This window comes from Lissotriton helveticus, chromosome 2_1 (genome assembly GCF_964261635.1).
Source record: "Lissotriton helveticus chromosome 2_1, aLisHel1.1, whole genome shotgun sequence".
Taxonomy (NCBI): domain Eukaryota; kingdom Metazoa; phylum Chordata; class Amphibia; order Caudata; family Salamandridae; genus Lissotriton; species Lissotriton helveticus.
Window position 1 is genome coordinate 520,794,990 of NC_136059.1, and position 17,054 is coordinate 520,812,043.

At 49.3% G+C, this 17,054-nt stretch overlaps 1 protein-coding gene across 6 annotated transcripts in view; it reads left to right on the plus strand.

Moving 5' to 3' along the window:
- The window catches only part of SREK1 (splicing regulatory glutamic acid and lysine rich protein 1), a 459,678-nt gene that overhangs the window by 185,761 nt on the left and 256,863 nt on the right, over window positions 1–17,054 (plus strand). For all 6 annotated transcript variants that reach the window (XM_078675174.1, XM_078675176.1, XM_078675175.1 and 3 more), the window contains one exon: window positions 3,113–3,265. In XM_078675174.1, the coding sequence (XP_078531300.1) occupies window positions 3,113–3,265 (153 nt within the window). The remainder of the gene's footprint in view (window positions 1–3,112; window positions 3,266–17,054) is intronic.

Consider the following 17,054-nt stretch of genomic DNA (forward strand, 5'->3'; position numbering starts at 1 on the left):
GTTAACAAGTGGTACAAGAAATCTATGCTGGGTAGCGAAGAGAATATGTACCTGAGAAGTGACCATCCCATGATCCCAACCTTCTATCACTTACCCAAGCTACATAAAAACGCGAGGGAGCCCCCAGGAAGACCGATAGTGTCATCGGTAAACGGATTAACGGAGAACATGTCTAAGTTCATAGACAGTTACTTATTCCCCCTGGTAATACAGCTTAAATCTTATGTGAAGGATACCAAAGACTTTCTAACTAAAGCAACTGAAGTCTCATGGGATCCAACATACCTAATGATTGTGTTAGATATAACTAGTTTATACACTAACATCAAGCACGATCTAGGCTTGGTGGCAATGGAACATTTTCTGAACAAGAGACCAGCTAGATTCGCTCTGCACAATCGCATGTTGCTGGAATTCATAGAACTGTGCTTAACGAGCAACAATTTTCTGTTTAAAGATCAGCTGTATACCCAGGTCTCGGGGACCGCGATGGGCACCTGCTTTGCTCCCAGCTACGCGAACTTGTTCGTGGGCTGGTGGGAGGAGCGGGTGCCCATGGTCCTTCAGATTGAGGGGCAGGAAACGGAGAGAGTAATACGGTGGTTCAGGTACATCGATGACCTCTTCATCGTGTGGCAAGGGACGATGGAGGGGGCACAACAATATATAACAATCCTGAACGACAACAACTGCAACTTACACCTCTCAGGGACCATAAGCCCGACTACAGCTGAGTATCTGGACCTGAGGGTGGACATTTTGAATAACAAGTTGCATACGTCACTGTATCGCAAGGTAACAGCAGGTAACTCCATCCTGCGAGCCGACAGCAATCATCCAAAGAGGCTAATACAGAGCATCCCGTACGGGGAACTCCTTAGGATGAAGAGAAACAGCAGCAGAGAAATTGACTTTGAAACAGCAGCAGCAGGTTGCGTAGAAAGGTTCACCAGGAGAGGATATGATCCAGCAACTCTGGAGAAAACTCTGAAAAGAGTGAGAAAATTGAAAAGGGAAGATCTCCTGAAAACAAAAGTACCAAATGACCAAACTAAAAAGGAGGGCAAATTCCGCCTAATCACTCCATACACCAGTGACTCCATGGAATTGAAAAGGATTATGCAAAAGAACTGGCATATTTTGGGGACAGACCCAATACTCAAAGAAGATATTCCAACAAAACCCCTGATCACGTACCGGAAAGCAAGATCACTGCGAGACTCCTTGGTGAGAAGCCATCTTAAAAGTGTGACACCGAGAACAGGCAAAATTGCAGAGATGGGGGTTTTTTTCCCTTGCGGAAAATGCAAGGCCTGCGTGGGATGCAAGAGAGTACGTAAATATGACATTCCAGGAGCAGGTATCACCAAGTCCATCAAGAGATTCCTAACCTGCAGCACTAATTATGCAGTGTATTGCCTAATCTGCCCTTGCGGATTGAAATATATTGGAAGCACGATTCACCAACTAAAGATCAGGGTACTCGAGCATCAAAGGGCCATAGAGAAAGTGGATCCCGCATACCCGGTGGCGAGACATTTTGACCAGGTTCATCAAAGGGACAGGACCAAATTACAATATTTTGGCCTGGATTTTGTACCTGAGAATCCAAGAGGAGGGGACAGATAAAGGACATTGAGACGTTTGGAGTCAAGGTACATAATCGACCTTATGACCAAGGCCCCCAGGGGATTGAACCATGGGGAGGAACTGGCGGTCCATTTGGGAAAGTAAATAAGATGAGATTGACTTAATCATATAGACATACTGGAAACTCTGTATATTCAGCAGCGCAGGGTTTGGTTTTCTCTTGGGGACACTGTATATATATTGGGCACCGGACATTCACTTGAACATAAGACTTACCAATGCATGGTTGGATGGACTCTGGAAACTTTGATTTGGGGCTCATAATTTTTTGAGCACTAAACATCAACCCCGGATGTGCATACACGGGGTACCATGCCGATCCACGGCGAGATAGATGTTGTTTTGTTTCCACATATGGGCAAACAGTACCTAATGTTGAACTGTATTTAACATGTTCCAAGATGGCGCGCCCGTTATTTTGAGCGAGTCCATCTACTATGTTGATGATTGTTTTTCTGCTATATCCACGGCGGGTCCGCACAGTGTAGTTGACACTGAGGAAGGCGTAAGCTGAAACGCGTCTGTTAACGATCTGTGATTAAAATTTGGCGTGAGCACTGCTAAGCTGTTTGGTTCCACGAGTGCAGTTCTTTGGATTATTTCTGAGGCTGAGCTTTATGTGAATGCGGGTACCCATTACCGCATACTGCACCCGCCCGCGAGTGCCCCGACTTTCCAGTGGGACAGGGAGCGCCATATATATATATATATATATATATATATATATATATATATATATATATATATATATATATATATATATATATATATATATATATATATATATATATATATATACATCACACTGCAGGTTTACCCTTTTGACAGAGACCGCTGGAAACAACAATTAGTCCCTTTATCTTTATTGGCAGCATGAAACTCCACAGCAACCCGCTCCAAAATCTTAAAGCCAGACGCGTTTCGGGAGACTCATTATCCCTTCTTCAATGGCATAAAGTTCAAACGGAAATGCAAGCACTGCATATATATATATATATATAGAGATATAGTACAGGGACTCTAAGGGTGGCACAAAAAGTGCTGCAGCCCTTAAGGGCCTTTGCTGGCCACAGTACCCTTGGTACATGTGGTACCATTTACAAGAGGCTGACCTTTGGCCAGGTAGTGCCAATTGGGTTTTCTTTCCAATGCACCTTTTAGGGAAAGAACATAGGCCTTGGGTACCTGTTAGGCAGGAGCCCAGGGCACACTCAATCAAAGTACTTCAGCAGTTTAGCAAAAAGTGGGGGCAACCATGCACAAAGAGGGGAGTTCTTACAATGTGATACTCCACTTATATCAATTGCAGTTGTGTGTTTCTTGAACACGTACTAAGTCAGTCCCGGAAGTTTGCAATATTTCTTGAAGTATAAATGTCCTAAACCTAAGAATTTATGTTTTATGTATTTTGGGATATATTGTAAGCTTTTTCAGTATGCCTAATCTCTTTTTGTGTTTCAAGGGACCGAAAAAGAGACAAGGATAAAGAAATCAAACCTAAAGCCAAAGAAAGGGAGAAGTCCAGAGAGAAGGATGACAGAACGAGGAAAGACAAGAGATCCCGAACACCTCCCAGAGGCTCTGGTTTTCGTAGAAGATCTCGCAGCACTAGCAGGTTTGATGTTTTGCATCAACAGTGTATCTGCATAACAATCAATATCATTGGTGTTCATGGGAAATAGAATTTGTGTATGGATATATATTGTAGTTTGTTCACATGTATGGTAATAGACAAAGGTATACCAATTAATTCCTTTGGTCCTTTCATTATTGGGGGGGGGGGGGAGGATGGGAAGTGGAACTAGACCGATTCCCTTTTTTGGTTTTCTGGGCACACTACTAGTGTAAAGCTTCCCCAGAAGCCCATTGCTGGATTTTTTCTCCCCTCCAGCGACGAGAAGAGATGCAAATTGAGACCTTATGATACACAGTCAATGTGGTCCATTGGTTAATTAGTTATTGTCTCATATAATTGGCTCAGCCACACAATTGGGGTACAATTTTTGACAGAATAGTTTGGTAATGCTGGAAGGTAGCAGTTTTGTGGATCCGCCCCAGATTCAGACACTTTCCTACAGAAATTATAGTGAGATCCACACAAGCTACACCACCCTGGACTCTACTGGGTGTCTAATTTTCAAAAATGACTGTGTTTAGTAGGTTTTCCTGGTTGGAAGCAGAGCCCATGGCGAAACACTACAGCTACCCAGATCGCCGAAGTGGGGGAATTTTCATGGCAAAACATTTTGTCTCCCCAGTGGGTTTTGGGACCTATTATGTCACGGTCAATAGATCCATTCACTAGAGTAGGGTTCCATTTTTATTCGGAGAAGAATGGAACACGGAATAACAGTTGCTGGTAATTGAATTCCTCTCCATTTTGAGGCTTCCAAATGAAGCCAGTGTGCAAGAAACAATACTTTTGCAATGTGAATCTTTTCCTGAGTCACATGCTGTGCATTTTTACCCCACCTAGTGATTAGGTTCGGGGCTCTCCTTTTGTAGTCTTTTTTTTTTTTTTTTTTCCTTTTGTTGTTGAGTGTAGATGGTTGCCACGATTTGGGTTCAGGTCGATCTTTCTCCTGACATCAAGACTCCTGCCCCAGAAGCACATGTACGTGGTGTAAGAAAGTGGCTTGATATATATACTGGACGAAAGTAAGGTACAGTGTGCACAGAGTCCACAGTCCCCAGAGGTATGGCAGAGGCTAAAGTTAGATATAACCTTTCTCTCTAAAGTAGTAGCTTGCTCGAGCAGTGTGAGAAAGTGCCATCTTTCTTGCATTGGTATTCCCCCACTTTTTGCTGAATTGCTGATGTGCTTTGACTGAGTGTGCCCTGGGCTCCTGCCAATCAGATACTGTGAGAAGGTGGCTCTATAAATACTGGACAGTAAGGCAGTACAGTGTGTATAGAGTCCACAAACCCCAAAGGTTTAACAGAGGTTAAAGTCAGCACTGACCTTACTCTCCAAAGTGGTAGCTTGGTCGAGCAGTAAGGCAGTACCAGGGGACGGTGTAAAGCATTTGTTGTACACACCTAGTCAGCAAAAGGTTTCACACACTCAAGAACTGAACTCCAGGCCAATTATTATTATATCCTCAGATATAGGTTTTTTATTTTTAGAACCGACAGTTATAAAAATATACTTTTCACATTACGAGTACTCTCAGGTAATTACTTTGCAGAGGAGCAACAAGTTTGTACACACACTAATCACAGGTTAGCTAATAGCAATACAGTTCTGAAATACACTCTAGCATTGAACTCAATGGTTTTCATAGGAAAGTACAGTTGATTACTTTATGGATTACTTTGGTAGTCCCAGGACTAGATCTTGGATTTAGTCCTGGGGTCTAAGCTGGAACCAGATTAGCAAAAATGTTTTACAGTGATGATTTTTCCTGAATATAAAGCTATTTTAAAAGTTCACACTTAGAAACTTTTCGAGGTGATTCTCACAATGTTATTCAATGGGAGGAAATTCAGGTTACAGGTAAAGTACGATCGCGTTACTTTTGTAACCCAGCACTAGTCTCCTAGGGCCAGCACTGGGGGCTTAACTCAAAACAGGTAGGTAATTGCGTTTCAGTATGTCGTACGATTTAGAATATTTGCAGTTATCACAATGTAGACACTCAGAAGAAATTTCATAGAAAAGCAGACAATGGGTTCCTATGGAGAAAATACAGGTTACTAGTAAACCCGCTAGGGATTACTTTTGTGGTTCAGTACTGGGCTGAAAGGTACAGTACTGGCTTCTCTCCTGATCACAGGTGAGTATTTTCGAATTCGGACTTTGGCTGATTTTATAGGAATATTTTCAGTTTTCAAAACTTCACACTTAGAAAATGTTCGAGTCACAAATGGGTCAATGGTATCCAATGGCAGGTAAGTGAATTACCGGTTTCCAGGTGAGTACTTGTTGGTGGAGGTAGGGTTATGGGCATAGACTCAGGGGTCCCCCAGGGTCAGGTGAGTACAGTTAGTTCAATCCCAGCTGCGCAGGGGCGGCCGGATGAAGAGGTAGGTAGGCCCAATGTTATCCAATGAGGGAAAGTGGGCCTTCGGTTGGTGGCGGCTGGCTAGCAGGCCAGGCGGCTCTGGGCGCTGGGCTCCTGGTCACTTGCTCTGGGCAAGGGGGGGAAGTAGGATAGGGCAAAGAGGTCACAGCCAGTGACACTCGGGCGGCTGGGTGACGGGTGCTTTTGAGCCGTCGGGCGCTCAATTTTATCCAATGAGGATCTTGAAAAAGGAACAAAGGCTGCAGGCTCGGGGACGGTGACTCTCCAGGGGCGACCAGCACTTCGAGAGGTAAGTTGGGATGTTGGAGCACAGGTAGGTACCCCAAAGGGAGGCACAGGGGGCTGTAGGGCGCCGGGTGCAGGGGTGTCGGAAAACGTACCCACGGCTGGTTGCGGTTGGGGTGGCCCCTGGTTCTGAGTCTGCAGGCGTCGGCTGGTTCATCGAGGAGGGTCTTTGGGCACTGGACTTCGGGTCCCAGTCGCCGGGGGGGACGTCCTCGTGGTGTTGGTTCAGGTTGGCCCGGCCCGGGCTCGGCTGGTGCAGAGTGGGCTTCCTGGTGGGCACCAGGTGGGTTGTTGCAGCAGAGCCTCTGCTGATGGGAGTCCCAATCGTCGAGAGGGTCCAGGCAGGCAGGTCCTCTGGGTGTCCTAAGGTTGCTGTCCGCGGAGGTCGCCGGGTTTAGGCAGGAGTAGGTTCCAGGATCAACAGGCCGGTAGGGCTGGGACCAAGTCAGTTGTTGTTGTCCTGTTGTTAGCAGCTGCACGGCGGGTCTTCTTCTAAATCTTCTTTCTTCTTTGATATCGGGATCTGAGGAAAGAAGGTTCAGGGAGCCCCTAAATACTAAATTTAGGGGCGTTACAGGTAGGGCAAGGGCAGGGACCGATGGGTCCCTGTCCTGGGGTGAGTACACCCCTAGCCTGCTCCTCTCCTGTGGGGGGGAGGCAGGAGCCAAGCTGGGATTGGGCAGGACTCCCCATCTACAAGATGGCCGTAGCCCGGGGACGTGCTTCACCTCGCCTCCTCCACCTGAGGGGTGGAGTTGGCACAGGTTGGAACACCCCCCCCCCCTTCCTGATGTGTTTTTTCCCGCCAGTCTTCCTGCCAGATTGGGGGTAGGACTGGTGGGGGGCTGGTTGCTGGGTACAGCACATGGTCTGGAGAAGCTCTCAGAGGCGGTATGCCTTTGAAGCTTCCCCCTGTCCATCCTGGGGGAGGAGACATAGCACCTCGCCCAGGATGTGCTTTGTTGCAGACCCAGGAGAGCGGGGGGCTCACCACCCAGGGGTCCAGCAACATGTCTGCTGTGTGGCAGTCTCTGCAGCCACTCAGCCCAGACGTGGATTGTAGGTTCGGGTTTTGGAGGGCATCTCTGAGATGCCCTCTCGTGCATGTTACATTAAATCCCATACCGGCATCAGTGCTGGTTTAATGTGCTGATATGTTTGATACCAAACTTGTCAGTCTTCAGTGTAGCCATTATGGTGCTGTGGAGTTCGTAATGACAACCTCCCAGCACCATATACTCTTAAATGGCATCACTGTACTTACAGTGCCCAGGAATGGTCCTGGGTACTGTAGGGGCACAGGGCTCATGCACCTGCGCCCTCACCTCTGGCATAGGGCACCCAGCTAGAGGGTTGACTGAGGTATGCCAGGGCAGTGGGTTCTGTGGGCATGGCACACAGGGATGTGTGCCATGTCGACTTGTTTTAGCTCTGGCCCCCAGGCCCTGGGTACCTAGGGTACCATTTACTAGGGGCTGACAGGGGGCCAGAGATGCCAATTGGGTATTTTGTTTCTGCATAGTTTTTAGGGAAGGAACACAGGCCCTGGGTACCTGATTGGCAGAGACCCGGGGCACACTCAGTCAAAGTACATCAGCAGTTCAGAAAAAAGTGGGGGCATACCAAGGCAAGAAAGATTGCACTTTCTCACACAACCCCCCTGCCCCCTCCAACGAAAGGTGATTAGACTAACCTTGCCCTGGGGAGTCTTCATTGTCTAAGTGGAAGAACCTGGAAAGTCCATCGGCATGGGCAGTCCCTGGTCGGTGTTCCACTTCAAAGTTCATACCCTGTAGGAAGATGGACCATCTCAGTAGTTTTGGATTTTCCCCTTTAATCTGCATTAGCCATCTGAGAGGTCTGTGGTCAGTTTGAACCAGGAAGTGAGTCCCAAACAGGTAGGGCCTCAACTTCTTCAGGGACCAAACCACAGCAAAGGCCTCCCTCTCAATGGCACTCCAACGCTGCTCTCTGGGGAGTAGTCTCCTGCTTATGAAAGCAACAGGTTGGTCTTGGCCTTCCTCATTGATCTGGGAGAGGACTGCTCCTATTCCCAGCTCTGAGGCATCAGTCTGCACTAGGAACTACTTGGAGTTGTCTGGTGCTTTTAGAATGGGTGCTGAGCACATTGCTTCTTTCAGGGTGTCAAAAGCCTTTTGGCAGCTAACAGTCCAGTTTACTTTCTTGGGCATTTTCTTGGAGGTGAGTTCTGTGAGGGGAGCCACAAGACCCATTACCTTTCACAAACTTTCTGTAATATCCAGTCAAGCCAATGAATGCCCTGACTTGAGTCTGGGTGGTTGGAGCTGCCCAGTCCAGGATGCTCTGGATCTTGGCCTGTAAGGGTTGGACTTGGCCTCCACCAACAAGGTGGCCCAAGTACACCAAAGTGCCCTGCCCTATCTGGCATTTGGAAGCCTTGATAGTCAGTCCTGCAGATTGCAGGGCTTGCAGAACCTTCCCAATGTGGATCAGGTGATCCTGTCAGGTGGAGCTAAAGACAGCAATATCATCAAGATAGGCTGCACTGAAGGATTCCAACCTAGTCAGGACTTGATTCAGCAACCTCTGGAAGGTGGCAGGGGCATTCTTTAACCCAAAAGGCAGCACAGTGAACTGATAGTGCCCATCAGGGGTGGAGAATGCTGTTTTCTCTTTAGCTCCTGGGGCCATGCCAATTTGCCAGTACCCTGCAGTCAAGTCAAAGGTGCTTAGAAAATTGGCTGCCCCTAGTTTGTCTATCAACTCATCTGCTCTTGGACTGGGGTGAGCATCTGTCTTGGTGACAGAGTTGACCCCTCTATAGTCCACACAGAACCTCATCTCCCTCTTTCCACCCTGTTGGTGAGGTTTGGGGACTAGAACCAGTGGGCTGGGCCAGGGTCTTTCAGAGGGTTCAATCACCCTAGCTCCAGCATCTTGCTGACTTCAGCTTTGATGCTTTCCTTGACTTGGTCTGATTGTCGATAGATCTTGTTTTTGACAGGGTTACTGTTACCAGTGTCCACATCATGGGTACACCAGCTGGTCAGGCCAGGAGTCAAGGAAAAGATGCTAGCGAACTACTGTAAGACTTGCTTGCAGTCAGCCTGCTGTTGGGGAGTGAGGGTGTCTGAAAAGACTACTCCATCCACTGACCCATCTTTTGGGCTGGTAGAGAGGAGATCAGGGAGGGGTTCACTCTCTGCTTCCTGTTCCTCATCAGTCACCATCAGCATGGTGAGGTCAGCCCTGTCATGGTAGAGTTTGAGGCGGTTCACATGGATAACCCTTTTGGGTGTCCTGCTGGTGCCCAGGTCCACTAAGTAAGTGCCCTCACTCTTTTTTTCCAGGATAGGGTAAGGGCCACTCCATTTGTCTTGGAGAGCCCTTGGTGCCGCTGGCTCCAAAACCCACACCTGTTGCCCAGGTTGAAATTCAACCATGGCAGCTTTTTGGTCATAGCAGTGCTTCTGCAGCTCCTGGCTGGCCTCAAGATTTTTGAATGCCGTATCCATGTACTTAGCCATTCTGGACCTTAGGCCAAGCACATAGTCCACAATGTCCTGTTTGGGTTCTTGGAGAGGCCTCTCCCAACCCTCCTTTACAAGACAGAGTTGTCCCCTTACAGGATGACCAAACAGAAGTTCAAAGGGTGAAAACCCCACTCCCTTCTGTGGCACTTCCCTATAACGAAAAGCAGGCATGGCAACAGGACATCCCATCTCCTTTTGAGTTTTTCAGGGAGCCCCATGATCATACCTTTCTATGTCTTGTTGAACCTTTCTACAAGACCATTGATCTGTGGGTGGTATGGGGTAGTGAACTTGTACTGCACCCCACACTCCTTCCACATGTGTTTTACGTAAGCAGACATGAAGTTGGAACCTCAGTCTGAGACCACCTCCTTAGGGAACCCTACACTGGTGAAGACACCTAGGAGGGCTTTGGCTACTGCAGGAGCTGTAGTCACCCTAAGGGGAATTGCTTCGGGGTACCTAGTAGCATGATCCACTACTACTAGAATGAATGTGTTCCCTGAGGCTGTGGGAGGTTCCAGTGGACCCACAATGTCCACACCTACCCTTTCAAAGGGCACCCCCACCACTGGTAGTGGTATCAGGTTGGCCTTTGGCTTGCCACCTGTCTTGCTACTGGCCTGACCGGTAACACAGGAGCTCACAAACTCCTTCACTTTTTGGTTCATCTGAGGCCAGTAAAAGTGGCTAACCAACCTTTCCCAAATTTTGGTTTGCCTCCGGTGTCAAGCTAGGGGGATGTCATGAGCCAAAGTTAGGAGGAACTCCCTGTACTTCTGTGGCACTACCACTCTCCTGGTAGCTCCAGGATTGGGGTTTCTTGCCTCAGCATACAGCAATCCCTCTTCCCAATAAGCTCTGTGGGTACCACTGACATCTCCCTTTACTTCTGCAGCTGCTTGCTGCCTCAGGCTTTCAAGAGTGGGTCAGTGTCGCTGGCCCTGGCACAGCTCTTCCCTAGTGGGTCCCCCTGGGCCCAGGAGTCCAGCCTGATAAGGCTCAAGCTCCATAGGCTCAGTTCCCTCTATGGTTTCCAAGTCCTCTCCCTGAGGAGAGGGGTCCTGAGAGGCTGGCTGTGTAGAAGCTGGTTCACAAGCTGGCTAACAAGAGGACAACACCAACTGACTTGGCCCCAGCCCTACAGGCCTGTTGATTCTTGAACCTGCTCCTTCTAAAATCCCGGCGTCTCCTGCAGACAGCAACCTCGAAAACCCCAGAGGACCTGCCTGCCTTGCTCATCTAAAGACTGGGACTCCCATGAGCAGTGGTTCTGCTCAAACAGCAACAACCTCTTGTGCCAGCCAGGAACCGCGAATCCGGCCCGTACCTGAGTGGATAAAGACCTTGAGGATGTCCCCCCGGCGACTGTGACCAGGAATCCAGTTCTTCTTTCTTCTTGTTCTTCTTTCTTGCTTCAAATCTGGATCTAAGGAAGGAAGGTTCAGAGTGCCCCTAAATACTAAATTGAGGGGCGTTGCAGGTAGGGCAAGGGCAGGGAACAACGGGTTCCTGTCCTGGGGTGAGTACACCCCCTATCCTCCCACTCTCCAGTGGGAGGGGACAGGAGCCTAGCTCTGATGGGTAGGGCTGCCCATCCTCAAGATGGCGGTAGCCCGGAGTTGTGCTTCACCTCGCCTCTCCCACCTCAGGGGTGGGGTTGGCAGAGGCTGGCACACCCCCTTTCCTTCCTTTGTTTTTCCCTCCTGTCTTCCCGCCAGAGTGGGGGTCAGAACCGGTGGGGGCCAGTTGCTGAGTACAGCAAGTGGCCTGGAGAAGCTCACAAAGGTGGCATGCCTTTGAAGCTTCCCCTGCCCATCCTGGGGTTGGAGACTTGGCACCTCGTCCCAGGATGTGCATTGTTGCAGGCCCCAGAGAGCGTCCGGCTCTCGACCCAGGGGTCCAGAAACATGTCTGGTGGTGGCAGCCTCTGTAGCCACGCAGTCAGGACACTGGGAGTTGGTTAGGTTTCATGGGGCATCTCTAAAATGCCCTCAGTCGTGCATTTGGCATTAAATCCCACACTGGCATCAGTGTGGGTTTAATGTGCTGAGAAGTTTGATATCAAACTTCTCAGACTTAATTTTAGCCATTATGGTGCTGTGGATTTCGTAATGACAACCTCCCAGCACTATATACTCTTCCTTACAGTGCCCAGGAAGGGGCAGAGGACTCATGCACCTGTGCCCACACCACTGTCATAGTGCCCTCAGCTAGAGAGGCATGCGAGGGCAGTGTGTTTGTGGGCATGGCACACAGGGATGTGGGCATGGCACACAGGGATGTGCGCCATGTCGACTCTTTGTTTAGTTCTGAACCAAGATACTCAGACTGCTGTGTCCCTCCCTCCCTCTCTCTCTCCCTCCTCCTCCTCCTCCTCCTCCCCCCCCCACTCCCCTCCCTCCCACCAGGGTGGCACAATATGTGCTGCAGCCCTTAGGGATCTACTCTGGTCACAATGCCCTGGGTACCAAGGGTACCATTCACCAGAGGCTGACATGTGGCCCGAGATGCCATTTGGGTTTAGGTTTCAACACAGTTTTAGGGACGGAACGCAGGAGCCCAGGGCACACTCAGTCAAAGTACATCAGCAATTCAGCAAAAAATGGGGGCATACCATACAAGAAAGATGGCACTTTGTCACACATGGTCGCCATCTTCAGTTCTATTTTTCCACTGTTTGGTCTGGAAGCACAGATGAAGACTCTCTGAATGCCCAAAAAAAACGATGAGGGAAAGTGATGGCTCCTTGAAGAACATTTTATTTTCACTCACAAACACCACTGCTGCAGAAAGAGAAGGGTATTCACCAAGGGGAGCCACTGATATACATTAAAAAAACACAGAAGGAGGTGGGGTGTGTGGGTGGTTGACAGGCGTAGGTCACACAATGCGTAGCCAAGAGGCACCCTGCGCTGGTGGAAATGGAGGACACACCCTATAGGTTTAGCCCGGAGAGCCACCACAAGTTTTCACAGAGGAACAGCAAGCAAGTATGTAACCTCTACCTATTGAGCGACCACAACACCAAGGGCTGCGAGTGGTGTGCGGAGTTCATGCCGAAGAGCCAGGGAAAAAAGGAGGCCGGCTCAGAATGAAAGTTGGTCGTTAAGAGACCTCAGCCTGTCAAGCGAGGAAGGGGATGAAAACGCCGAAAAAGAAGGCTCGGATTTGGAAGAAGGACCATAGATGCAAAACAAGAGCACAAGAAACACACAAAGAAGCAGTCGGGCAACACTACAAAAGCAAGGGACAGGCGAGCTGAGGACATCTGACTGCAAAAAAATGCCTCTGCCCAAAACACCTATCGGCTGAAGTCGAGGGCGAAAGATCCCCTCGAGTCCCATATCAAGGACACCGCACGAGTTTGGTGTTCTGAAAAGGCACCAGGGTCTGAGGATGACCAAGGTCGAGAGAGGCCTAGAAAATGCCAGCCAAAACACCAGCAGCCAAAGCACTGACCCTGAAAATTGGGCCGCCGAGTAGACTCTGCGTACAAGAGCAGATGCTCGAGATAGAGCATAAAAAGAGGCAGTTCGAGGCCAAGATGGCACCGATCCTCCAAATGGAAAAGGCTTTTGACGCTTCCCCTCATGGAATTCCGTATTCCAACAAAGCCTTTGAAAGAAAAGTCCCTGGAGGAGAGGGAGACAGACTTGGAACCACCACTAACCCCAGAGCCTCAAGACTGCAAAGAACAGGAGCTGTTCACGAAGAGGAGTACCTAGAATTCCAGAGCCTGTTCCACAAAGCCAAAGATGTGGAAAAACAGTGGCAACAACTCACCAGCAGAGGGGATAGAAAAGCATTCCTTTTACAGATGAGCGAGTGGTAGGTGGACAACAGTTAAGAGGAGCGGGACCCGAGAACAAGTGTCTCACATATCCAAAGTTCCCCCACACACACTACACTTGCTGGAGGGAAGAATAGGGACCTTTCTCCAGGGGTGGTGGGAGGTCTTATTGGACAAATGGAGGCTCAGAATCATCCAACATGGCTATTGCTGAGAACTAATAAAACACCCCCCAAGGCAGGCACCTAAAGAAATAACATACTGAAGAGGACAAAATATGATGCAAGGTGAAAGAGCTGTTGCAGAAACAGGCAATAGAAAGAGTGCACCCATAGGAGGTCAACCAAAGAAACTACTCAACATACTTCTTGGTTCCAAAGCCAGGCAAATAATTGCTACCAATATTAGACTTCCGCTTCTTAAAGAAGTTCATAAAGATGCAAAAATTCAAGATGACAATGATGCAAGAAGTCATTCTTCAACTCTGGGAAACCGATTACATGGCATCTATAGACCTCCATGACACCTACTTACACATCCCAATTGACTGCAGACAAAAGAAGTTCCTATGTTTCGTAATGCACAAAACACACTAACAATTCAGAGTATAAACATTCAAAATAAAATCAACACCTACAGTATTCACAAAATGCTTAGCGGCCTTAGTGGCACACTTAATAAGAAAGGAAATACACCCGTATCCCTACCTAAATGACTGGCTGGTAAAGGCGAACTCCTTCTCCAGGTGTGCAAACCAAAACATTGATGGAAATGCTACACAAACTGGGGTCCTCTATAAACACTGAAAAATCACCGCTTAAACCAGAAAGGGAAAAAGTCTTCCTAATCGCAAGAATCAATACAACGTACGCAAGAGCGTTCCCGTGCGACGAGAGTACTAGCAATAATGCAACAAGCTCGTCGATTCCGCAATAGTCAGTCTCTAAGGGCGGAACGCTGGGAAAGGTGCTGGGCATGTCTTCCTGCAATCCACTAATCCCATATGTGAGGCCAGAAATGAGACTGATCCAAGAATGAATCCAGAACCAGTGGTCACAGGCAACAGGGAGCTGGGAGTGGTCGTCATGAAGAAAGTACAGGACGAAATGGCATGGTGGAGCAGAGAGAACATTACAGTGGGAATACACTTCATACTATCAATTCCAATGTTGACCATTACCACAGAGACCTCTCACTAGGTACATGGGGAGACTCTACATCAGAGGAGTCTGGAAGCCAGAGAGAGCTATACAGCACCTAAACATCCAAGAACTAAAGTGTTCCTGGTCTTAAAAGTATTTAAGAAGCAACTATGGAAAAATGTATACAAAGGCCGAGAGAGACAACAAAGCAATGTTCTACCTCATCAAGCCGGGGAACAAAATTCTTCACCCTTTCAAAACTACTGACAAACATGGAAGTGGGCCATTCGAAGGGTAATAACCTATCCGCAATATACCTAGCAGGAGTAGACAATGTTGAAAGAGACCAGCTCAGCAGTCAAGCGTCTTGCACGAGTAGGGACTAAATCCAACAGTGGTCAAAAAGGTGTTCCAGAGGGGAAAGGGGGTGATGAGGGACTCCAGCGAAAGACCTGGTTCGAGGCATGTGGGCTGCTGAATTCATATCTATAGCATAGATCGCCGCACATTGTTGTCCTGGAAGAGTCTTCGAAGTATCACGAGATAGGTGGCTCCTCCCCTGGACTACAGTGCGCATGGGCATCGACTCCATCCCCAGATTATTGTTTTTTTTCCGCCATTGGGTTCGGATGTATATTCGTTATCTCCAGTTCGGAATCGATATAGACTTTTCTTAAGGCCTGAAGGCCTTTTCCTATACCGTCGGTATTGTTTTGCGCTCTGTGCCCAGCTCTACTCCGGCTCAGTTCCCGAGTCGGACATCCCGAGGAGTCACGTGGCTCTTCGGTGCTCGAGGCCCAGTCGACGCAACAACACTTTCGACAACACATCATGGAACTGAGCCCGTTCAAGAAATGTCCCGTGTGTGGATCGAAGTATCCCCACATCGACGTCCACCCGGTGTGCAACAAGTGCCTGTCGCCGGACCACGATGAAGCCAACTGTATGGCTTGTTCCCGGTTTCGATCGAAGAAGACGATTAGACTTCGGCGCGTGGCGCGCCTGGAGGCCCAGCAGTCGGCCCCAGCACCGGTGGACTTCTTCGAGAGAGGAGAAGCAGACGAACAAGAAGTTCATATGCAGATTTCACCTCCAGCGGAGGAGATCGACTACGACGCGGACGTTGAAGCGCTCAATGCAGAAGAAGTCGTCGACAAGGTAGGAGACGACGATGAGGCCTATGGGGCCATGGAAGATAGCTCAGGCGAAGAGCTATGCCCCGTTCGAACAATCACTAAGGCTCAGGTCGCGGGATTGCCACACGGCCTTACCCAAAACCTTACACACAGATCCACGGCCTCGCCTACGGGCCCGGCTATGGACACTTCTGCAGAGCCGCCGTTGGTCAAAACGAAACCGAAAGTGAAAGCTTCGGTGTCGACGAAAACGAAAGTGATGGAGACGCCGTCGAAACAGAAGAAGTCTGTCCCTCTGGTCGCCTCCTCGTCTTCCGATGTGTCGGGGCAGCCGAAGCCGAAGAAGGCTATCGACCCGGTGAAGTCGACCAAGGGCGTCGAGCCAAAGTCGGTCAAGGGCGTCGATCCAAAATTAATCAAGGGCGTCGAGACGAAGACTGGGGCCTCAGACCCGGGAGTCAAGGCCGCCGACCTGAAGTCGTCGGCGCCGAAGGCCGTCGACGCGGAAGGAGGACACGGCGCACCTAAGAAAGCTGCTCCTGTACCTCGGCCGGAGAAGACCAAAACGTCGACGCTCGAGTCTTCACACGCTGGTGGACCGAGGACGTCTGTCGGGTCGTCGAAACCGTCCGCTTCCTTTACAAAGCAGGTGTCTGAATCACTGCAACGCATCAGGAACAAGGCTTCCGCGGTCGATCCGAAGGATGCTTCCACCCCGAAGCAGGCTGCCACAACGCCAAAGTCTTCGACGCCACTCCTGTTTACGTTGCCACCAAAGGTGGCACCGAAGGCCATCGCACCAAGGTCGGTCGCCGACGCGCCCGTGCAAGGGTCTGCAGGGTCGAAGCCTTCTCAGCAGCTTGGGAGCTTGAAGCATCGACAACCCTTGATGGAGGAGCAGTCGGAACACTTTATCGATGCTGACACCGGTAAACTTACCCTCTACAAAAGAAAGATCACGGCAACACAGCCTTTGGAGTCCTACACGATTCCTTTGAAGCGCAAGAAGCCTTCTACGGATTCACCGGTTCTGGTTGAGCCACTTGCTCCACGGACTCCAAGAGTTGCTACACCCTCACCCACTTATTCAGATGTGGAGGCTGGGGAAGGTGATGACTAGGAGTATAACTTTCCTGCCAACACTGATCCTGAGGATCACCAGGACTCTTTGGCAGATGCAGGGGACCCAGGGGATCAGCAAACTGCCCCGGACACTCAGGGGTACAATGTCAAACCCTCTCCTACTGAGGATTCTGCGGCATTTAATGCTCTAATTGAGAGGGCGGCTAAAAACCACAGCGTCCAGCTGCACGCTGACCCTATTGACGTGGACTTCCTTTTTGATACCTTTTCCACAGCAGAAAAGACTGTCAAAACTCTCCCAATTTTAAAAGGGGTTCTGAAACATGCTGCAGACATATTTAAGGAACCCACACGTGCCAGGGTGGTCAACCCTAGAATTGAAAAAAAATATAAGCCGGCACCTGGCGACCCTACCTACATCAAGG